Genomic DNA, 24230 nt, shown 5'->3' with positions numbered 1-24230 from the left:
ATATTCTTGCTTAGGGGGTCAAATTGAGTGGGAAATGGGTCTAACCCAAATTTTAGAGCAACCGTATCAAAATCCGAAATTTCCAAGTGAAGCCTTTTTCGAGGGTCTACTTTGGAGGGTCATATCTCCTAGGACACAAATTATTTGGGTGGCCAATAATATATCCATGGAAAGCCCTTTGAGTTAGCTACCTAACGCACTTCGTTTCATCTCATTCGGAGTTCGGACGAAGAAGTTATGCCCATTTTCGTAAAATCTGTTCGGCAGAAAAAGGCAATTTCCAGTAGGCGTGGTTACTGTTCACCCGCCTCATTTTTTTTCTAAATGTTGGACCATTCTTCCAAAGGACATATATTATTTCCTAGATACCATTAGTTCAATTCTCATCCCTAAAACATTTCCCTCTCTACAATCCTCCATTAAGAAGAAGAAGAAGTGGGAACTAGGGCTTTGGATTCAAGGCTTTCTTCATCAAATTTCGTGGGAGATCATAGCAAAGGTATGGTGACCCTTGATCCTTGATTATCTTTCCTTCAAGGAGTCCATTCAAAAGGGTTTCAAAAGTCTTCAAAGAACAAAACTTCTATTTTCTATTCTAGGTATGGGTTCATGGATAAAATGTTTTCAAAGTCATTATATTGGTGAATTGAAGTTCTATTTATGATTTTAAGATGATTTTTATATGAAACTTCTTCAAGAACCCATGTTTTCATTAAAGAATTTGCTAATGAAGTGGGTTTAATGCCTATGATTTAATGTTGATGAAATTGTGTTTAGATTGGATTGTATTGTTGATTTATATGGTTTTCTATACCTATTTATGATGAATTGTCGGTATATGGATGAATTGAGGATTGTGGCCTTATGGGCAAGTTATGGATGAATTCTCTTGTGGTAAGAAAAATGGTTGGGACTTGAGTGTTGTTGATTATGGCTTTGGAGGATGGTAAGTTGGCTTAATCTCATATTATGGATAAAAAAAATTGTTCTTTCTTGGTTTGATCCACTTATGGTGGATGTGTTTAATTATGGAATGTATTGTGACCATGACCTTGAAGGCATAGTATGAGAAATATAAGTGTTACATGACATTTTTATGAATGGACATTTAATGGAACTAATGTGATCATGTTATGAATGTAAATGTGTTATTATTGAAAGGATTTTTCTCAATTTGACACTCATGAATGTTGATGATAGAATATGAAGGATTCTCCAATTTATTGCATATCTCGAATTGGTAGAGCTTGTGCATCATTTTCTTGTTTAAATGATTATATTATTAGTTGTTGAATCCTCGGATCGGTAGGCTAGTAGCACCCTTCCACTCATGATAATAAATGAACCTTGGAATCGGTAGGCTTATCGCACCCTTCCATTAATGATAGTAATGAACCTTGGAGTCGGTAGGCCTATGGCACCTTTCCATGGATGTTAATGATGAGACTTCAACCGGTAGGCCCATGGCACCCTTTCAAGAGGAGTTAATGAGCTTTCCTAAATAAACCTTGAAACGGTAGGCTTAAAGCACCCTTTCACGTGTTAATGAATGTAATTTGGAGTTGGTAGGCCAATGGCACCTCTCATATGTGATAATGTCAAGGTAACGAACTATTCTATGGGAATGTAGGCAAAGCACCGAGTGGATTTGGTTAGATGGAAACTCCCCCAATGGTTAGGCATGAGTTTAAATGATCGTCTACCTTATCCCATAAACTATGTGCCCGCATAGGTAGCTAGTGGATCCATTAAGCTATATACCGGTCTTCCTTAGGCAAGTAGACCACTTCTTTACGGTGTGGGGACTTATGACACCGGATTCCATGACAAGCTCTCATGGTCTATGTCGGTTAAACGCTTACTTCCCATCATGCGAGATTTCATTATGGTTTCTTGATAGGTTCTACAAAGTGTAGGTAGTAGTATGGGATGCTACCTATACATTGCACGAGTAGGCTTGGAGAGGGTCATAGTGAATTTCTCTAAATCCTAATGTATGTGATACAATTGTGGCCTAAATGAGGTTATTAAAGAATGTTGGCTCTCAAATGCTTAATATGAGATGCATGCTATACTTGGGTTATATTACGAGTTATTTTCCCTTGTCATGTCTTAAGTGATGATATACCTCTTACGTATGAATATTGTGCAAAGGTGAAAGAAAGGAATGATAAGTTACCTTAAGTGACCTTAATGTGGTGCCTTAGTATGGATGATGGTATGGGACGTCATCCATACATTGCACGAGGTATAGCATAAGGGTTTCTTGAGGTGAAGGTCCAAGGTAAAGGTTTTCATGTTGAAATTGTTTAAAGGTAATATTATGACTTACTTGATGTTTATGCTTGTATTGTATGTCTTTTATGCAACTATTCATGGTACTTCAAAAAGTGGCATAATGCATGGTTTCTAACCAAAATGTCCCTTTTAAAGCATGTCTTGCATGGTCATCATACTTAGTACATTTTGTGTACTAACCCATATTCTTCATATTTTTACTATAAGTGTAAGTTCCGGCAAGTGATCCCTCCTAGCTAGTTTGAAGTGTTGGATTGCTTTCCTCCAAGACTTGGTATGTCCTCATGGATTCGAGGATAAGACTTTTAAGTTCTTTTGTTTATGTAATAGACTTCTTTTGATTGTAAAGGGTCGTGTCCCTACTTATGTTTTGTGACTGTGTCTAAGATGGTCATGTGAGACTTAGACTTACGCTGTGTGTTTTTAAAGTTGTTTTAATGAAGTTTAAATGTGTGGATGTAAATGAGTTTTTTTTTATTATTCCGCACTATTTTCATTATTGAATGCAATGAATGACTATGTGGCTCGTATAAGACCCCTTCGGGGTCGAATACGCCATGTTACGACTAGGGGGTACTCTCGGGTCGTGACACAAACAAGATTTAAGATTGCCTCAGCATAATAGGAAGGTTCACTCTCATGTGAAATAGCCTTTACTAGCTGTTGGCTATTAGAACATAAAGTGGTAAAACAAACATGCTCATGGTTTGATATGAATAAAGTGAGGGAATGTTGTTGTTCAGGTGTTGATGTGGTGGAGTGCAGGTTAGGTAATGTGTAACTATATTCTTTAAGATAACTGGGGGTATGAAGGGTTCTACTTGTTCTTCTAGGTGCTGGCATTGGTGGAGCATCATAAGTAATGGAAGGATTAGGATTATGCAGTGGTGCTGGTGCAATGTTAGGTGAAGTTGAGTCTGTGTTTAATATAGGATCAGAAATATTGCTGGTTACTTGGTTAGTAATAACCTCATGGAATGTGTCTGTATCCAGCATTTCATCATTGATTAAAGTGGTTGTTTCATTAAGCATACAAGTCAACTTATTGGGGTGATGAACAAGCAATTTCAGAATAGAGTTAAAACTAGAACCATCAGGAGCAATAACAAAAGGAAAAATATTTTCATGGAAAGAAACATATCTGCATATATGAATCCTCTGTGTGGCCAAATCTAGGACTTTGTAACCTTTTGTATTGTAAGGATATCCAACAAAAATATGGGGTATTGCCCTTGGTTCAAACTTGCCTTTATGGTTTTTCAAAATGGTGGGGAAACATAGACATTCAAAACTCCTAAGATGAGAGTATGTGGGTTTTCTTTGGTACAATTGTTCATATGATGACTTATTTTGTAGTGATTTGGTAGGTAATCTATTGATAAGGTAGGTAGCAGTTAGCACACATTCTCCCCAATACCTCATAGGTAATTTGGATTGGTAAATGAGGGCTCTTGCTGTTTCCAAGAGGTATTTATGTTTCCTTTCTACTACCCCATTTTATTGGGGTGTGTAAGGACAAGATTTCTGATGTATAATTCCTTTTTCTTAAAAGTATCTTGTTGCCTCACCACTTGTGAACTCTAGGCCATTGTCAGTCGTGATAGTTTTCAATTTGGTTTGAAATTGATTTTCTATGAGGCACACAAAAACTTTCACAACTTGTAGTGCATTACTTTTACACCTAAGTAGTTGTGTCCATGTTAATCTACTGTAATCATCCACCATGGTCAAGAAGTAATTGTAGCCATTATGACTTGATATGTGGTATGGTCCCCATAGATCAACATGTAGTAACTTAAAGATCTTACTAGTTGTGTTTGTACTTTCTGGAAAGGGTATCCTGGTTTGTCTTGCCATGGGGAATATGACACAAGTAAAGGGTTGTTTGGTGGAAAAATCTACAAGTATGGTTGAAATACTCCTCTTCTTTACAAAGGGTACATGTCCTAATCTAGTGTGCCACAAAAATTCCTTTATTTGCAATTTGTGAAACTTTTACAATAGATGGTGAAACTTTACATTTATTTTCAACTAAAGGTTTTTCACAACTAAGTAAAGAGGGAATAGAATGACAACTTAAAGATTGGTGTGTGTGTGAATGAATGCCATCAGACTGAGCACAACAATTGTGACACTTGGTGCATAGAAAGTATAGATCATTTTTGGATCTACCAAGCTCTAGAGGGCTCTTTAGAGAAGGGCCCTGCAATAAACAAGAAGATTTGTTAAAACTAACTGTGCCTTTAAGTTGTAGAGACAAACAATGGACATATATCAAATTAAACGTGAAGCTAGGTAGAAACAACACTTTACATAGAGTCAAGGCTGGATTCAAACAAGCATCTCCAATTTTAGTTACTTTAACTTTATATACATTTGGTAGACTAATTAGGAAAGGATAGGGTAGAGTTCTAATGGCCTAGAGGATAGTTTTATTGTAGGTCATATGTTGTGATGCTCCTGAGTCTATGATCCATGAGCCAACAACTAATCTAGTACATTTACATGATAGATCATCTATCTCAGTCATTGAGGAGTAGTAAACAAGTATACCTGCCAAGTTAACAACTCCACTCAACATGTTGTCTGAATTGTCAGCTCCATTCTTTCCATCTTGCAGGGTTCCCAAGAGGTTGAGCAGCTGATCATACTGATCCTTGGACAAGTTCAATGGCATTTGTCTTCTTAGTTCAGGACCTTCCTCAATTTCATTGTTCCAGATTGAATTGTTGAAACTAGTGACCTTCCTCCATTAATAGAGGTTAAGCTCAATGAGAAAAGAGAAACAAGAGCAGAGAATACAATGGATCATTCTAAAATGAAGAGAGGATATGTATTATTTCTTTCTCAATGAATAAGTAATGTTTACAACAACTGTGTATATATATATACATATAGATAAAACATGAGAATAACCAACTAATTGTAACTAACTACTTCAACAGTGTTAACAAACTCCTAACTAACTCTAAGTAATTAACTCTAAGTCTTAACTAATTCTATCAAACTCAATAAATTAAATAGACTACAATTGAGTAAAACTAAAAAACAAAGTTAAAAATCTCATCTTAGAGTCTAATAAATGAGTCCAAATCACATAAATCATGTAAAATCAAATACATAAAAATTTGAACTTTACCTCTAACGAAAACAGCGTATGATATGAGTAATGGTTCAATATCTCTAGCACTTGAATCCTCTTCTTCCCTTTTCACCAAAATACTCCATTACACTCGATCCAAAAACCTTCCAAAAGGTCAATCTCTTCACGCTCATCTCCTTAAAACTGGTTCTTCATCTTCTTGCATTTACCTATCTAACAGTATTGTCAACTTATACGCCAAGTGCCACCGTTTGTCGGACGCCCATCTCGCTTTCCAAGAAATACAGAGCAAAGACGTTGTCTCATGGAACTGTCTTATCAATGGCTATTCTCAATTGGGTCGTCGAGATTCTTCTCTTTCCGTTCTCAATCTCTTCAAGTTAATGAGACAAGAAAATGCCCTCCCAAATCCTCACACCTTTGCTGGCATTTTTACCTCTGTTTCGACTTTGGGGGATTCCTTTACTGGGAAGCAAGCACATTGTCTTGCGTTCAAACTCGGTTACCTTTCTGATGTATTTGTGGGTAGTTCTTTGTTGAATGTGTATTGTAAGGCTGGTCATTATCTTGGTGATGCCCGCAAGGTGTTTGATGAAATGCCTGAGAGAAATTCTGTTTCTTGGACTACGATGATATCTGGGTATGCGTTGCAGAGGATGGTTAAGGAGGCTGTGGGAGTGTTTAGTGTTATGCTGTGGGAGAGAGGGGAAGTTGTGAATGAGTTTGTCTTTACTAGTGTTCTTAGTGCTATTGCATTGCCTGAGTTTGTTTATGTTGGAAAGCAAATTCATTGTCTTTCTCTGAAGAATGGATTTTTGTGGGCTGTTTCTGTTGCTAATGCTACTGTGACTATGTATGCGAAGTGTGGGAGTTTGGATGATGCGTGTTGGGCGTTCGAGCTCTCCTCTGAAAAGAATTCTATAACGTGGTCTGCGTTAATTACTGGTTACGCACAGAATGGGGATTGTGAGAAGGCGTTGAAGTTGTTCTCTGAGATGCATTACTGTGGGATGAATCCCAGTGAGTACACTCTGGTTGGGGTGCTTAATGCTTGTAGTGATTTTGATGCACTTAGAGAAGGAAAACAGGTGCATGGATATCTGTTGAAGTTGGGATTTGAGCCTCAAATGTATATTCTGACTGCGTTAGTGGACATGTATGCTAAATGTGGTAATATAAGTGATGCAAGAAGAGGTTTCGATTATTTGAAAGAACCCGACATAGTCTTATGGACTTCCATGATAGCAGGATATGTAAAGAATGGGGATAATGAAAGTGCTATGGGTATGTATTGTAGAATGCTGATGGAGGGTGTTATGCCCAATGAGTTGACAATGGCGAGCGTGTTAAAAGCCTGTTCTAGTCTTGCTGCTTTGGAACAGGGGAAGCAGATTCATGCTCATATAGTCAAGCATGGGTTTAATCTTGAAGTTCCAATTGGAAGTGCTCTGTCAACTATGTACGCAAAATCCGGAAGCCTCCATGACGGTAATCTAGTCTTTAGGCGAATGCCTGCTAGAGACTTAGTGTCATGGAACTCAATGATGTCAGGTCTTTCTCAGAACGGCTGCGGGACAGAAGCCCTTGAACTTTTTGAGGAAATGCTTCATGAGGGAATAAGACCAGATTATGTTACTTTTGTAAACATTCTTTCAGCTTGTAGTCACATGGGTTTGGTAAAGAGAGGGTGGAGTATTTTCAAAATGATGTCTGATGAGTTCGGGATAGAGCCAAGGCTAGAGCATTTCGCGTGTATGGTAGATATGTTCGGTCGTGCTGGAGAACTCTACGAAGCAAAAGAATTTATCGAGTCAGCAGCAAGTCATGTTGACCATGGTCTGTGTTTGTGGCGTATCTTGCTAAGTGCTTGCAGGAACTACAGAAACTATGAACTAGGCGCATACGCTGGAGAGAAGTTAATGGAATTAGGTTCACAAGAGTCATCTGCTTATGTGCTACTCTCTAGTATTTATTCAGCTCTAGGAAGATTGGAGGACGTTGAACGCGTGAGAAGGTTGATGAATCTCCGCGGAGTAAGCAAAGAGCCGGGATGTAGCTGGATTGAGCTGAAGAGTCAGTTTCATGTATTTGTTGTTGGAGATCAGTTGCATCCACAAATCATACATATACGCGACGAGTTATGGAAGTTAAGTAAGCTCATGAAAGATGAGGGATACAAACCAGATTTTGATCTTTGCTTAGAGTTAGAGGGAGTTATAGACTGATTTCCATATGCTTTTATGGAAACTATATTTTCTATGAAATTGGAGATTTGGTTTTTATTAAACACATGTTACTGGTAGTCAAAATTTGACTCATTCAGAAATTTTTATCAACTTCTCCTCATAGATATAGGAATTTTTTTTTAAATAAAATAAAATATATACATAGGATTTTTTCTCTTTTTTATGCGACTTAGAATGACTATCATTATAGGTTCATTTGCGTATTCTTCCAATCAGTAATTAAATAGGACTTATAATTAGGTCTCATTTATTTGTAACGGTATATGGAAAGAGTTAAGAGTCTTAATATCATTCGGACTCTTTTTAAAACCCTAATTTATTTTCACAAAAAACTCACTTGTCTGTCTTTTCTTTTCCTCTATAAATAAATTTCACGCTTGCGGTCTCTCTCTTTCTCCAAGTATCAGGCGGCTATTCATTTTTTTTTTTTCGTCTTGAATTGGTAAGATTTCAGAACTTTTTACAAGTACTTCGTTTATTAAATTGTATATTCACGATATTCTTGTTGTTACTATTTGCTTCTTTAGAACTCTAATTGCATAAAAAAAATTTAATTCACTAAAGTGCAGAAAACTTTAAATAACTAATGTTGAATTAGATTGTAATTACTAATTACCATGAAACCTTCATTGATTTATTTGAGACCCTATATCCAGTACTCAGTTTATAGTCCTAAGTTGCTTTGTTTTGGTAGACAAAGCAATATATGACTCTTTCTGACCTAAAAAAAAAAGTACTAATAATTAGTATTTTGAACAATACTTGTCCACCAATATATTGTAAAGTTTGACTATTAATTTGATTTGGGATCACAGTAGAAGTCCAAAGAATTGGAGTATGATCTGCTGACAGCCACAACAAAATTGGAGTTCGATCGGCAACTCTTCAAGAGGTATTTCTCAAATTTTATCCTAACACATTTGGTTATTATTGTACATGACAAATTTTATTCTAACACATCTTTATTCGTGAAAGTTGTATGTTTTTTTAAAATGCTTTTATTGTACATATTATTTAGTAATTGGCATCATGAACCATACTTACAGCCGTGCTCATAGTATATTGAAGCCATCTAATTCCAAATAAATCATTGTAAAATATGGTATTTTAACAAAGGTTTTTTGTTTGTGGTCTTGAACAAACGGCAACATCTTTAGGGTTTATGTATTACATGTACTACATGTCTCCTCTGTTAATGAGCAATAACAACAGATCAATAGCAACTCTTCATGAGCAATAAAAATGATGTTATATCTTTATTTTTTAAAACATTACTCTATTTTAAATCATTGTTATACAAATACATAATCATCACTCATAGTATTTGATTATCATTTACAATGCTATATTGCTATTCGTTAACTGTTTAGTTTGAGCAGTATCATGTCAAGATTTTATTTAGTTTTACAAAACTTTACGCCTAACAGTATGTAATACTTATCTTAATATTTTTTAAGGAAAAATTATCCCATTTAAGAGATAATATTATGGGTTTTAAACCTACTTTTAAAAAATTCTTGCTAATAACTGTTTAATTATGGGTTATAACATATCACTATTTATTTATAAATCAATTAAAATTTACTTTATTAAATAATTAATCTTTTTATAAACTGCATGCCAATTGGATACCAATCTAGATACAAATTGCATATCCAATTGGCATGCCAATTGGATACCATCATTTGCTTTGCTAAAATGCATACCAATTTAGTTCCACTCTTAATTTCCAGTTTGATATCAATTAGACATAAAGTAAAATAAAAAATTTAATTCAGAAAAAATCTAGTAGTTTAGCATATGACTCAGCCGGATCTCTACGCAACAATTTTATTGCCTTTTCTTTAGCTTGCTAGGCCTACATGTATGTCAGCAATACATCATGTAATTTCAACATGTTTTCGACTATATCTTTAGGAGTGTATACAGTTGCTGAATCAACAAATTTATCTAATATCATAACAGCTACAACGTCAGTTATTCCTTGACGCCTTGCATAAACTCTATCTCTAACTGAACAAGTGTGATCCCACAGTATTTTTGGATTTTGAAAAGCCCCGGTTGATTCAAACTTGATGAATTCATTAACCATGAACAATTTTCAGAAGGACACTTCAGGTAATAACTGTTTCAAAAAACAAAAGAAGATTAATGAAATTTTTATATACCAAATTCATACAAAAAAAATTACACATACAAATAAGCAAATAAATTATTACCAAGAAGAACAGGAACGACATACAAGAAATCAAATTTTTTTGACATATCCATAATGTCACGTCACCTCCATAAGTGTGCCCTTATCTTTGTAAATCTGATTCTCAGTAATCAACATACTAGTAAGGGCACTGATTACTTTAGGTCCTTCATCATAATTTTCATCAACAACTCCACCATAATTCATTCCTATCAAGCGGATTGAATTATTTGAGTATAAATTCACATTTGTTAGTGGTCTACTAACATCACAATCTCTTCTATCCACAATAACTTCAAATTTTGGATTATCCATAGCCATATTCTTGAAAGTTATGCACAACATTTTGTAAAGAAATCAACATTAACCTTCTTTTGATCCAATAATACTTGGATACCCACATCATTATGGATACAAACTGGTGGCATCGATCACTTACAATATATTTAATCTCAATGTCATTAATAGTAGCATCGATCACTGATTTTTTTCCCGCGAAGAACGTCTCATTTCAGGCCTTTATAACTAAGTAAATAGTTTATGTGGTGTAATGAAGACATCATTTGTTTTAGAAGACTATTTAAAATACCGAGATGGATATGCGAACCAAATATTCACAATATTGACATTTAAGGTACATTTTTAATTGTTATACTCATTTGAAGATGAACGTTTTATTTAAGTGGGGGAACAAAACATAAGTGAGGGAGGAAGTAACAACATGTCCCATCGTTTTGAGTGTTTGGATCAATTTTTCTAAATGACACTTTCTATAGGCTTAAAATGTGAATTATGATTTGTAGAAATAGGTGACACAGGCCCTGAGCAATCGAATGTGTATAGGAGAAGAAAACAAAAGGTAGAGACTTTGAGGGGATAAAAAAAAGCTAACCATAATAATATTTTGTATCAACATCAATTAGTCCTGTTTTATATTATTTTTGGAGTTGAACACCATATGGATATCAAATTAATACTCATTATAAATTACATCCTAATTCAATTTGCATACCAAATGGAATACCAAATGCATACCATAATTACCTAATAAATTACTCAATATATATTCTTGGAAAACAATGAATTACTGTCACAATCAAAACAAAACATGAATCTAAAAGACAAAATAAAATAACAAATTATTTTGTCACAAACAAATAAAATATGATTTTTTTGGCGCAGGGTAATTTGTACATATCTTCCTGTTATGGCCCGCTCGACGACATGTACTGCAAGTAACTTTAGATCTTTTGAATTTAACATCAGCAAATCCCTTTCAGCGTTTAAGTTGCGGTCTTCCGATAGTTCTTTTTGAACCAGGCGACATCAACTTAGGCTCAGAAACATAATTTGGTATATCTCATATACTCGGATAGGTTCAATAGGGATTGCATATGCATCTTCAAAATTCTTCAAGTTATAAAAAGGGAGAATAATAATTTGTTTCATGCAGTCTTCTATACTTAAAAACAGTCATTTAATGCCCGCGCGATATCTCATCATTTTGAAATCCCCACAACTACATTTATTGGTTCTTATACACACGATGTATCGCTTTGGTCTATCGACAACATCATGCAAATAAATTGTTGATGGTATTATCTAACACACAAAAATAATTGGGTTTAAACACAAACATTTCTAAATTTATCAAGCATAATGAATAAAGGAAAAATATCCTCATACGGATAGACAAAGCAACACTTTTCTGGAGCTTAAGATCATATTTTTTTGGTCAGCTCTGATCTAGTTTTTGCAGCCTCTTCATTGTGCTTATGAATCCATGTCTGAATTGCTATCCTCAAAAATTCAAGAAGTGATACAACTGGCAGCCTTCTTGCTAAGTTGTTAACATTATTTAAAGATTCATTATGTTTGAAGTCATGGTCCATGTTTGCTTACATTTTGAATGAGCCTTTGACCACTTGCTATACCCGATATTGAACAAATAACCTCTTATCCTTAGGTCTATCTGGTTGATTCTTGACATAAACCTCTCAAATTGTTGTATTGTATATGCCTTTGCCATGAAAAAAAAAGCTTCTTCAAATCTTCAGTATTCCTATGGAAGTTCTTCAAAACATTGAAACATAAGTGTCATATGCAAACATAATGTTCCAATACAGGATATACTTTTGCAGTTCCTTTTCATATGCTCTCATTTCTATCTGACATAAAACACACGTGTTCCCTTTCTCCATATGCCTCCCTAAATCGTTCAAAGAACCAGGTCCACGATGCATCATTCTCAGAATCCACTATGGCGTAAGCAAGTGGAAGTATGTGACCTGATGCGTTATTTTAAAAAAACAAAATTCATACAGATTGAAAACACAACTTATATCATAATTATAATTGCATATTAATATCAAGATTCAAATAATACCACCTGGATCCATTGTGCTTGCAGTCAACAATGTACCACCATATGTGCCTCTCTGCCCCATCAATCACTACAACTGGCCTACAATACTCCCAACCTCTAATAGTTGCTTCTAATGCAACAAATGCATATAAAAATCTCTCACCTTCTTTTCTTTTCAAGCTCAAAACAAAACCAGGATAGGTCTTCTCCAAAATGTATAGAAAACCTGAAAAATATTTCAATTGTTACAATTATTTTTACAATTTGATAACTAAATATTATATTATAACAATATATCATTTGGATACAAAATGGATACCAATTAGATACAAAGTCCATTTTACACTTTCATATCTACATATAATAAAACAACACTATATAAAATTGGATACAATCTCGATAGCAAGTGGATACTCAATGGATATCAATTTGGATACAAACTGCATGCCAATTGGATACAATCATTTGCTTTGCTACAATGTATACCAATTTAGTTCCACTGTTAATTTTCAATTTGATATCAATTAGACATAAAGAAAAATAAATAATTAAATTCAGAAAAAATCTGGTAGTTTAGCATGACTCAGCCAAATCTCCACGCAACAATTTTATTGCCTTTTATTTAGCTCGTCAGGCCTACATGTATGTCAACGAAACATCATGTAATTTCAACATGTCTTCGACTATATCTTTCGGAGTGTATACAGTTGTTGGATCAACAAATTTATCTAATATCTTAACATCTACAACGTCAGTGAATTCTTGACGCCTTGCATAAACTCTATCTCTAACTGAACAAGTGTAATCCCCACAATATTTTCGGACTTTGAAAAGTCTCGATTGATTCCAACTTGATGAATTCATTAACCAGGAACAATTTTCAGAAGGACACTTCAGGTAATAGATGTTTCAAAAAAATAAAAAAAGATTAATGAAACTTTTATATACCAAATTCATACAAAAAAAAAACTACACATACAAATAAGCAAATTAATTATTACCAAGAAGAACTGGAACGAGATACAAGAAATAAAAAATTTTGACAACTCCATAATGTCGCATCACCTCCATAAGTGTGCCCTTATCTTTGTAAATCTGATTTTCAGTAATCAACATATTAGTAAGGTCACTGATTACTTCATGTCCTGCACCATAATTTTCATCAACAACTCCACCAGAATTCACTCATATCAAGCGGATTGAATTATTTGAGTATAAATTCACATTTGTTAGTGGTCTACTAACATCACAATCTCTTCTATCCACAATAACTTTGAAGAATATAACTATAGATAATCCAGAATCTGGAGTTATTATGGATAGAAGAGATTGTGATGTTAGTAGACCACTAACAAATGTGGATTTATACTCAAATAATTCAATCCATTTGATATGAATGAATTCTGATGGAGTTGTTGATGAAAATTATGATGAAGGACATGAAGTAATCAGTGAACTTAATAATATGTTGATTACTGAAAATCAGATTTACAAAGATAAGGGCACACTTATTGAGGTGATGCAACATTATGAAGTTGTCAAAATATTTTGATTTCTTCTATCTCGTTCCAGTTCTTCTTGGTAATAATTTATTTGCTTATTTATATGTGTAGTTTTTTGGTATGAATTTGATATATAAAATTTTTATTAATCTTTTTTTATTTTTTTGAAACAGCTATTACTTGTATCCTTCTGAAAATTGTTCATGGCTATTGAATTCATCAAGTTTGAATCAATCGGGGTTTTTCAAAATCCGAAAATACTGTGGGGATCACACTTGTTCGGTTAGAGATAGAGTTTATGCAAGGCGTCAAGGATTCACTAGTGTTGTAGCTGTTATGATATTAGATAAATTTGTTGATCTAGCAACTGTATACACTCTGAAAGATAAAGTCGAAGACATGTTGAAATTACATGATGTTTCGCTGACATACATGTTGGCCTAGCGAGCTAAAAAAAATTGATGCGTGGAGATCCGGCTGAGTCATATGCTAAACTATCAGTTTTTTTCTAAATTTAATTATTTATTTTTCTTTATGTCTAATTGATATCAAACTAAAAATTAATAGTGGAACTAAATTGATATACATTGTAGCGAAGCAAATGATTGTATCCAATTGGTATGTAGTTTGTATCTAGATTGGTTTCCATTGAGTATCTACTTAGTATCCAGATTGTATCCTATTTTATATAGTGCTATTTTATTATATGTAGTTATGAAAGTGCAAAATTATACTGGAGTTTGTATCTAATTGGTATGCATTTTGTATCCGAATGATATATTGTTGTGTTATAATATTTAGTTATCAAATTGTAAAAATAATTGTAACAATTGAAAAACTTTCAGGTTTTCTATACATTTTGGAGCAGACCTATCCTGGTTCTGTTTTGAGCTTGAAAAGAACAGAAGGTGAGAGTTTTTTATATGCATTTGTTGCAATAGAACCATCTATTAGAGGTTGGGAGTATTCTAGGCCAGTTGTAGTGATTAATGGGGCAGCCTTAAGAGGCGCATATGGTGGTACATTGTTGACTGCAAGCACAATGGATCCAAGTGGTATTATTTGAATCTTGATATTTATATGCAAATATAATTATTATATAAGTTGTGTTTTCGATCTGTATGAATTTTTTTTTAAATAATGCATCAGGTCACATACTTCCACTTGCTTACGCCATAGTGGATTCTGAGAATGATGCATCATGGACCTGGTTCTTTGAACGATTTAGGGAGGCATATGGAGAAAGGGAACACAAGTGTTTTATGTCAGATAGAAATGAGAGCATATGGAAAGAAACTGCAAGAGTATATCCTGTATTGAAACATTATGCTTGCATATGACACTTACGCTTCAATGTTTTGAAGAACTTCCATAGGAATATTGAAGATTTGAAGAAGCTTTTTTTCCCATGGCAAAGGCATATACAATACAACAATTTGAGGAGTTTATGTTAAGAATCGACCAGGTAGACACAATCATAAGAGGTTATTTATTCGATATCGGGTATAACAAGTGGTCAAGGGCTCATTCAAAATGTAAGCAAACATGGACCATAACTTCAAACATAGCCGAATCTTTTAAATAATGTTAACAGGTTAGCAAGGAGGCGGCCAGTCGTATCACTTCTTGAATTTTTGAGGATAGCAATTGAGACATGGATTCATAAGCACGACGAGGAGGCAGCAAAAACTAGACCAGAGCTGACAAAAAAAAATGATCTTAAGCTCCAGAAAAGTGATGCTTTGTTTATCCGTATGAGGGTATTTTTCCTTTTTTCATTATGCTGGATAAACTTAGAAATGTTTGTGTTTAAACCCAATTATTTTTGTATGTTAGGTAATACCATAAATAATTTATTTGCACCAACCCTATTTAATTCAAGGGTTGGATTGGGCCGGCCTAGCGAGCCAATCCCATTTTGACGGCTCTACCTGCAAATCATAATTCACATTTTAAGCCTATAGAAAGTGTCATTAGGAAAATATGATCCAAACACTCAAAACGACGGGACATGTTGTTACTTCTTCCCCCACTTAAACAAAACGTTCATCTTCAAATGAGTATAACAGCTAAAAATGTACCTAAAATGTCAAAAAACTGTGAATATTCGGTTCGCATATTCATCTCGATATTTTAAATAGTCTTCTAAAACAAATGATGTCTTCATTACACCACTGAAACTATTTACTTAGTTATAAAGGCCTGAAATGAGACGTTCTTAGCGGGAAAAAAATCAAAAATCTATCGTAAGACAGTACTTACAAGTTACAATATATCCAAAGCCAACAACTTTTCTTCAAATGTTATGCGCCGAATATCTATTAAATACGTACAAATAATTTATTTCGAACTCAATAAATTAAATAGACTACGATTGAATAAAACTAAAAAAAAAATTAAAAAATCTCATCTTAATCTTAGAGTTAATAGATGAGTCCAAATAACATAAATCATGTAAAATCAAATACATAAAAATTTAAACTTTACCTCTAACGAAAACAACCTATGATATGAGTAATGGTTAAATATCTCTAGCACTTGAATCCTCTTCTTCCCTTTTCACCAAAATATTTCATTACACTCAATGCAAAAAACCTTTCAAAAGGTCAATCTCTTCACTCTAATATATGTTTCTCTAAATGCCAAAATAATTATTTTATTTTCCTCCATTGCCTTAACCCAATACTTTAATTTGTTTTCTGTCATTGCCATTCAAGCATTTTAATAGCTACTTCACAAAAATTACTAGAGTAAACACACTTAGTTACCATACTCTCAATATTTTCCTACCTTATCAAAAAAATACAAAAAATCCTACTTTTCCCACAAAATCGAAAACCCAGATACATTAATGTTCAAGAACCCCCAACCCACATTTCCCATCCTAAATTCACTCCCCCAATTTGTCCGCATATTCATTTCGGTTATTACATTCTTCCCAATATGAATTTCAAACGATTTTTTTTCCATTCAACCAATTTCAAAGCTTTCAATAGGTAGACTCTTCTTCTTCTTCTTCATTTTTTTTTCATCGATTGTGTGATACTTTATGGATCCTCCTTCGTTTAGTATTTAGATTACTCAAATAGTCACACCTAATACTAATCAAATATTTGATTATGAAGATTCAAACTGGACAGAAAATAGGTCTAAAAGGTTGCATGATCCTCTAACAATAACAAATCAAAGTTCAAAGAAGACAAAAGCTAAAAAGGAGGTACATGCATGATGCATCACCTAAAGCAAAAGTAACAAAAACACTAAACAAAAGGAGTAGACATATTGTCCCTGCCATATCTCGACCTACACTATCTAGTGTATGTAGTTTAGTATTTTTTTTTAATTTTTTTTTTTTTGTATTCACATGTTCTTATTTGCTTTAAATTAAGATACATTATTATTAAAGAAAAATTATTATGTATCTCGTTTGTAATGTACAGTTGTTACACAAAACCCCTAAATTTTGATATATCTTGTTGATTTATTACGATTAATATATCAAAAGGTTAAAATTCAAATTATAACATGGAATGGTTGATTTTTATGATTAATGTATCAAATGTTGGTATTAAGTATCAATTACTCAATTTTACAAATACAATCCTAATTTTTTTGTCATTTTTTATGATAAGTGTGAAATATTGAATTTCAAATTACAGGATCGGCATGTAAGTTGAAGAACAACAGAATGTATCATATGTAGAGTTTTTGTTACTACTAAGTATCAACTAATATGAAAAATAATTAGAATTATGTATCATATATAAAAAATTTGTCAGCCCCAGGAAAATATCTTTGAATTAGCCTACTAATTTTTGAATCTGAATATGTAAAATCTTTAATATTTTCTTTACATTTCAGACCAGTAATAATAGCAAAATCTTTGATACTAAATTGTAAGATATTTCATTTGACATTTGATACTAAAAATTAGTAAATCTTTGATACTAAATCTTTGTTGAATTTTTATGTGAATCGTGTGTTGTATAATTGTTTTGAATCTAATTCGTATGTTGATTAGGAAACAAAATTAAATTAGATATGCAATGTATCTCCTGTCTTGTGAAAGAAAAGAGGTTGTTTTCTAATCGGAATGCTTCTCTAACTACTTTTTATGATATTTTTTAAAGAGCAACTTTCACATATAACAAACATAAAAATCATTATGTTTGTTATAGTTTGCATAATTGCGCTCCATAGTAAATTTTTTGTTTGCTATGGAGCTTTTGATTTGTATAATTCGCTACAAACATCCAATTTATACAAATTGTTCAGTTTTGTATAAATTCATTTATACATTGTAATTTGTATAATAAGATCTGTATTTGTATAATTATAAGTGTATAGGATGAAAATGTATGTATTTATATTTGTATATACACTTTTCTCTCGCTTTATACAAACACAAACGCATTTTATACATTTTATACCGAAATGTATAAAATAGCTAATTGTATACCGAATCAGATGGCAAAAAAGGGATGTTGTCTATAAATTACAATTAAAATAAACTTTAGCTATAACATTTAATTTGAATTAATAATTTGTTATTTCATACAATTTTCCCTTTTTTAAATGCATCCTTCTGGAAAAGTACTAGCTCTCTTCAATCCAATTTCAAGAATTAGAATTTGCTGCTCTTTAGCATTTTACAGCAGGCCCAAACCATTTTGTCCATTGACTTTACAATATATAACTTTATTATTGAAAATATTGCAACAACAAGTCGTTGTAGTATAGTGGTAAGTATTCCCGCCTGTCACGCGGGTGACCCGGGTTCGATCCCCGGCAGCGGCGTCTATATTTTTTTTTCGCATTTTTATCATCCAATCCTTTTTTTTCTGTTTATATTCAATGCCTCTGAACTATCTAGTTTACAAAATATGTATGTAGTATGAAATTTACATATATTATACGTATTAAGAAACCTTCTCTTTCTTTTTCTTTTGAATGTGCTACTATCCGACCATAGTCGTAATTGGAGTATTGCTCATGCAATTTCTTGTACTTTAATTCTATGGCTTTCTATTGTTTCTTATAGTTTATTTATCATTTTGTTTTGTTAACATTACTATTCAGTATAGTTTTACTTCCCTTACTTTTTTTATTAACGTCTATCGAAAACAACTCTCTATCTCTATAATAGGAATATAATCTGCGTACACTATATACTTTCCGACCCCATTTGAATGCAAAAACGTGCTATCATCTCCAATATCTGACATTAACAATGACGAATCATGGGAGTCCTCTCTCTTGTCAGGGACCTCCACTAGGATTTCTTATCTTGTGTTTTTGTTCTTCTATTTTTTCCATATATACGTGTGTTTCTTGTCTATTACTACCTTTTTTTTTAGTCAAAGCCATCCAATTGTCAGAAATCTAACCTAAATTTACCTTTGGTAATTGGCATTTACTTTCTGTTCTCTGCTTAAAATACAAATAAATCAATATAGCTCTGAATTTTTATGGACCACCTACAGTGAAGCCCCCAACTTTTCTTCACAAGCCCACTTTTAGTAGCCCGGTCCAAATGTACTACAAAAACAACGGTTTATTCAATGCACACATAAACTTTTATCTTCGGAACTTGGTTATTTGATAACATCGACCCCATAAACAATAGCATGGGGGAAAATCGTCTTGTGTAAATTTTCAATTGTTAATTGTCACATAGTTATATACATGATATACTTGTTTCAAATTAATGTATTGTTATTTTTCGAGGAAATATCGAAGAAACTTTGTTGGAACACTATTTTCCTTATATATAAATCTGTTTTGTTATTTATTTTTACATACGTGTTCTTTTTGTGTACAATTTGTAGTCAAAGGCGGCCAATTATTGTCAGAATTCTACCCAAATTTGCCTTGGCAGCTAGTTACTGTTGGTCCTTAAAAATATAAAATACAAACTAGCCGTGAATGTTTATGGACCACTTAAAATATAACAAATAATTTAATTGAGACGAAGACCCAATTTTTTCTTCAGAAGCTCAATTTCAGTATTATGTTAATTTCAAGGAGAATAAATACATATATTATAAAACGAAATTACGAGTACTTGATAACTAGTGCTTAATAGTCCATTGGTTAAGTGAGCCAACTTACAACCCTAATTTTGGGAAACTCTTTGTTACTGTGCATAGGGTAGACCACGTCTCTTGTGTGATATTTTCTTTGTTTCAATTTATGTATAGCATGGTTAGAATTTTGATATTCAAGTTTTTGAATTTTGGTGGTGATTTCATATAGTCTTTACTCTTTAGATTTTTGTTGAAAAAATATTTATATATTTGATAATTATGTAAAAAGTAATATAAATTACAATAATTAACAACTTAAAATATTTAAAGACTAGTAAAGAAATTTCAGCCAAAGAAAAATGTGGTTGACACTCTTAATGAAAATCCTAATGTGCCACATAAACTAGGACGGAGTAATAAGTAACACATTACAAATTGCACAGAGATGTAAAACCACATTAGGCAAACTCTGTGCAACGAGCTCGACTGAAAATGTATTTATTGAGGAAATCAATCTCTGACCTCCCTTATGGATACCACATGTTATACCAATTGGGGCACCCTAGCTAATTGATATGGGTAGATCTGGAGGTGGCCGAAGTTGTTTAATCGAAGCCCCTCAACAAAAAATTACATTATATATACAAGGTAATTCTTTTATGCACATATATAGAATTTGAATTTCCTAAACACAACAATAGAGATTGACCTAGTTGTTCAGGTGTTCAAAATTTATTGAGGTTCTGAGTCCCTTCTTAATACTGTATTTTTATTTTTTTGAACCCTATAGTAAAAATCTTGTATTCGCCACTACTTACGAATACTCCAATGTAATTTGTTGAGTTTTTAAATGTGTACTCCTCTAACTAAAAGTTCACACTTTAAATTATTGTGTCACGCGTTTGCATTTTATTATTCTTCTTATTTCTACCTTAAACTTGATCCTCACTCCTGATTAATGATGTTTGATTTGATTGGAGACATAGCAAATCCCAAATTGATACTCATAGTTATATGATTAAGTGAACTTGGATAGTGTAACTACAAGTCCTAATAGCACCATTATAAGTAATCATACTCTAATTCACTGGATTGTACATTTCCAAGCTAGCTGTCTGTGATTAATAACAATTAATACAAAGATTTGTTTGTTGTTGCTTCATAATCCCATTTTGATTATTACTCCTAGGAAGATATGTAACTTCACACATTATAATTAGGACTAAGGAGGAAGTTTCATGGGACATAATATAAGAAACAAATATGTCTGAATAATAGAAGATGGGTACCATGTCTTTCACGAGAACATCACGTGCCAACATGTCCTCATTTGTACAGTACAACTATGTCTTTTTCTATAATATTATATATGTAAACACCTTGAAAATCATCAAACATATGAGTGTTATTTAATCTTCATTGTCTCCTCTTTCTCTAGGTTCTTTTTCTTCAGCCATCTTATGTCAATGTGTTATGCTCCGTATTTAAATTATTACTATCAAATTGACCACACCAAGGACCCCTCTAACCACTTACCCACCCACCCACTCACTCAAACGCCAGGTTAATTATATATACTGATAATGTAAAAATCGAATTTGGAAATGGTGGCTGTCGAGGAAAAGTTATTGGGAAGCGTGCGCGATAGACAGAAAATATTATAAGGTACGTAAAACCATTGTCGTGTTCTCGCTAAACATGCTGTTAAATTAAGTTAAACTTTGTTGAATTTAATAGTAATTTAGGGACTATCCTGTCTACTGTTTGTCTCGTAATCTCAGTTTATCTTAATATTGGATTCTTAATTAATGATTGATCATATAGTACAGCTAATCTAAAAACTTTTTGACTCGTGACATATTGTTAGCTAACTAATTATAATAGATGGAGTGGAAAATAAAGCCACAATAGAAGGGAAATTGACAGGTTAATGTTTATGGAATTTTATGAATTTAAGCCTAAGATTCTATCTAATAATTCTAATTAATGTGCATTTAAAACGAGCAAAACAAATTGAAACTTCAAGGAAATATCCTACTAAGCTTCTAGATATTTAAAGAAATTAAATTGCAGTAATTATTAAATAATAGTAATATATAACTATAGTCTATACTATATTGCAAGCCTTTTTGCTTACATGGCCGACTAAGTCATCACTTATCCCGGTGGATGATGCCCACAAAATATAATGTTGATGAAGAGAGCACAAATGAAAATCATAAAAGCAAAACTTCTATGGAGGTCTTTGAAATTATTTTGAAGAAAAATTATGTAGGATTATAATTAATTTCCATGAAGAAAAAATTGTTGAGGAATGGGATGGAATCCCACATTGGATTGGTACGATATTTTTAGACATTATAAAGCTAGAATAATCATTCTTTTTTTGAATTATCTTTTCAAAACCTCATTTGACAAAAAATCTTTAAAAAGAGAGTGACGTGGCATGTGATTGAGAAGGTAGAGACTAGAGATGGGCAGAGGTTAGATTCCAAGTGTATTGGGGCGTGTGGGTGGGTGGGGGGGGGGGGAGAGGGGGACCGTGTTTCTTGGTAATGTCCTTTCTTTTTGTTAAATATTGCATGCTTTAATTTGGACCACACACATTACTCATCCTCTATATAAGAAAATACCTTCTCCTTTACCCACTTCAAATCCAACTTCATTAATTCTTCTACTACTTTGCTCAGTCTCACACAACACACTATACCTTGATTTCAAAGAATTAAATTGGCAATAGAAATGAAGATGAACAATGTTGGTGGTGCAAGTCATGATGAGAGCTCAAAGAAGAAAATGTCAAGTAGAAGACTTGGAAAGTTTCTTAAGGAGCAAAGAGGGAGGCTTTACATAATGAGAAGATGTGTAGTCATGCTTCTTTGTTGGCATGATTGATAATCCCAAATAGAAATAATTGAGCCACAATGATGAAAAATCTAGCAAAAGGGCCAAGGCCGGAGTCCAATTCAATCCAAGAATGACAAAGAGTTCCAACAACAACAACGTTGGGTCTGGGAGGGTAGAAGGTACGCAAAACTTACCACTACTCTCGAGAAGATAGAGAGGATATTTCCGAAAGATCCTTGGCTCAAGTACAGCAAATCCAAGTACAAAGAAGAAGGACACATTGAAGAAAATATAACAGATAACAAGAAAACATTGCAAGGTCTATTAGAAGAATGACAAAGAGTTCCATCGATTCGAAATTAAATCCTGAGTTTAGGAGAGATGAGAAGAGAAAGTTCAAGTTATATAGACCTTCAAGCTCGAAAACGGCTGTTTACGATTTTGTTTCCAATTGTAAATAGAAAAGAGAAATATTTAGTTACCTTAAATGTTAGAATTAATTCCAATATTCCATGATTAGTGTTTACAATATATTGAAGCTCAGTTTAATCATCTACGCACTATAATACTCTAATTTCTTTTCAAATCTACCCCTACAATATCTTTCTTCTCTGAATTGATCCTACAAGAACAAATTTGGGCAAGTAGTTACTGCCTTTTGCTTTCCCTTTTTATCTTCTTTTAAATGGGAAGACGTTTTTCGCTAACACCAAAAATGATCTTTAACGACAATAGTTTAATTGTCGCTGACTGCTGAGTATGTTTTTTTTGAGGCAATTAACACTCTTTGTAAATGTCCTAAAGCTTATAGCGACATTGCCTTCAACGACAATTAACTAATTAATACTAGCAAATATTTTATTACTCTTTATTAATATGTATATTTATGTCCGGAAGAGACAAACTCTGAATGTAAGAGTCAAGCTCAGAATTAGAATAATATTAGTATTATATTAGAATAATTCAAATGATAAAAATGAGTTGAATTGATTATAATTATTGCTTAAGCACCCATATTCTTAATTTGAGCCAAACACTAATAATTTATAGAGAAAGTTACTAAGTAAAATATTACAAATAGAGGCATATATATATATGGTTCTTTTGTTGATGGTTTAAGAATGAAAAAAGTATAAAGAAAGAGGGGAGATAATAAGTTGTAATATTATTGAAAATATTTGTTAATGATGAATATATTTTTGGTAGCTACAAATTATATTCTACACGGTATGGTTGGACTTGTGTGCGAAAAAGGATAAGAATTATTGGAGTGCATGTGCGTTTGTTCCCAAGTGAAATGACACCAAAATGTCCTGGCTAGCTACTATATATTTTTTGTCTTTCTTATTGGACTTTTTTTTTTTTTTTTTACCCTTCCTATGAGCTTCCATCCCTTTTGCTCCATTGATGACTCAAACTCACAATGACACTCCAACTTAGCCTTATTCTATTTTAACCCTTAAACTCCTTATTCATATTTCCATTTCTACCATTAAAATTAAGGCCAAACATATATGCAACCCCTAAAACTTGCTCTCATTTTTCATTTTGGCACTCCAACTTAGCCTTATTCTATTTTAACCCTTAAACTCTATTTTTTTGTACCATTTAAACACTAATACTAATTTTTATGATTTTTTTTATTT

General features: G+C 33.0%; 3 protein-coding genes and 1 non-coding gene across 4 annotated transcripts in view; 3 read left to right on the top strand and 1 right to left on the bottom strand.

Annotated features, from left to right (window-relative positions):
• LOC125836613 (protein FLX-like 2) overlaps window positions 1-24230 on the bottom strand; it is a 167233-nt gene that overhangs the window by 37369 nt on the left and 105634 nt on the right. The gene's annotated exons all lie outside the window — the stretch shown is intronic.
• LOC125836609 (pentatricopeptide repeat-containing protein At2g33680) lies at window positions 5461-7626 on the top strand. The gene has a single exon (XM_049515801.1). It carries the CDS (start codon window positions 5461-5463, stop codon window positions 7624-7626), a length of 2166 nt encoding a protein of 721 aa, XP_049371758.1.
• On the top strand, window positions 18437-18508 carry TRNAD-GUC (transfer RNA aspartic acid (anticodon GUC)). Its single transcript has one exon. It is a non-coding gene; the product is annotated as a tRNA-Asp (tRNA).
• On the top strand, window positions 22454-22655 carry LOC125836622 (small polypeptide DEVIL 4). The gene has a single exon (XM_049515815.1). It carries the CDS (start codon window positions 22480-22482, stop codon window positions 22630-22632), a length of 153 nt encoding a protein of 50 aa, XP_049371772.1. The 5' UTR covers window positions 22454-22479; the 3' UTR covers window positions 22633-22655.

This window comes from Solanum verrucosum, unplaced genomic scaffold (genome assembly GCF_900185275.1).
Source record: "Solanum verrucosum unplaced genomic scaffold, falcon-dt-bn FXZP01000278.1, whole genome shotgun sequence".
NCBI classification, from domain to species: Eukaryota; Viridiplantae; Streptophyta; class Magnoliopsida; order Solanales; family Solanaceae; genus Solanum; species Solanum verrucosum.
The sequence above is the reverse complement of the archived record's forward strand: the minus strand, read 5'-3'. Positions and strand labels throughout refer to the sequence as shown.

Bases quoted from the DNA above. Each gene is read 5' to 3' on its own strand.
- LOC125836609 (XM_049515801.1), top strand. From the start codon at position 5,461: ATGAGTAATGGTTCAATATCTCTAGCACTTGAATCCTCTTCTTCCCTT.
- LOC125836622 (XM_049515815.1), top strand. From the start codon at position 22,480: ATGAAGATGAACAATGTTGGTGGTGCAAGTCATGATGAGAGCTCAAAG.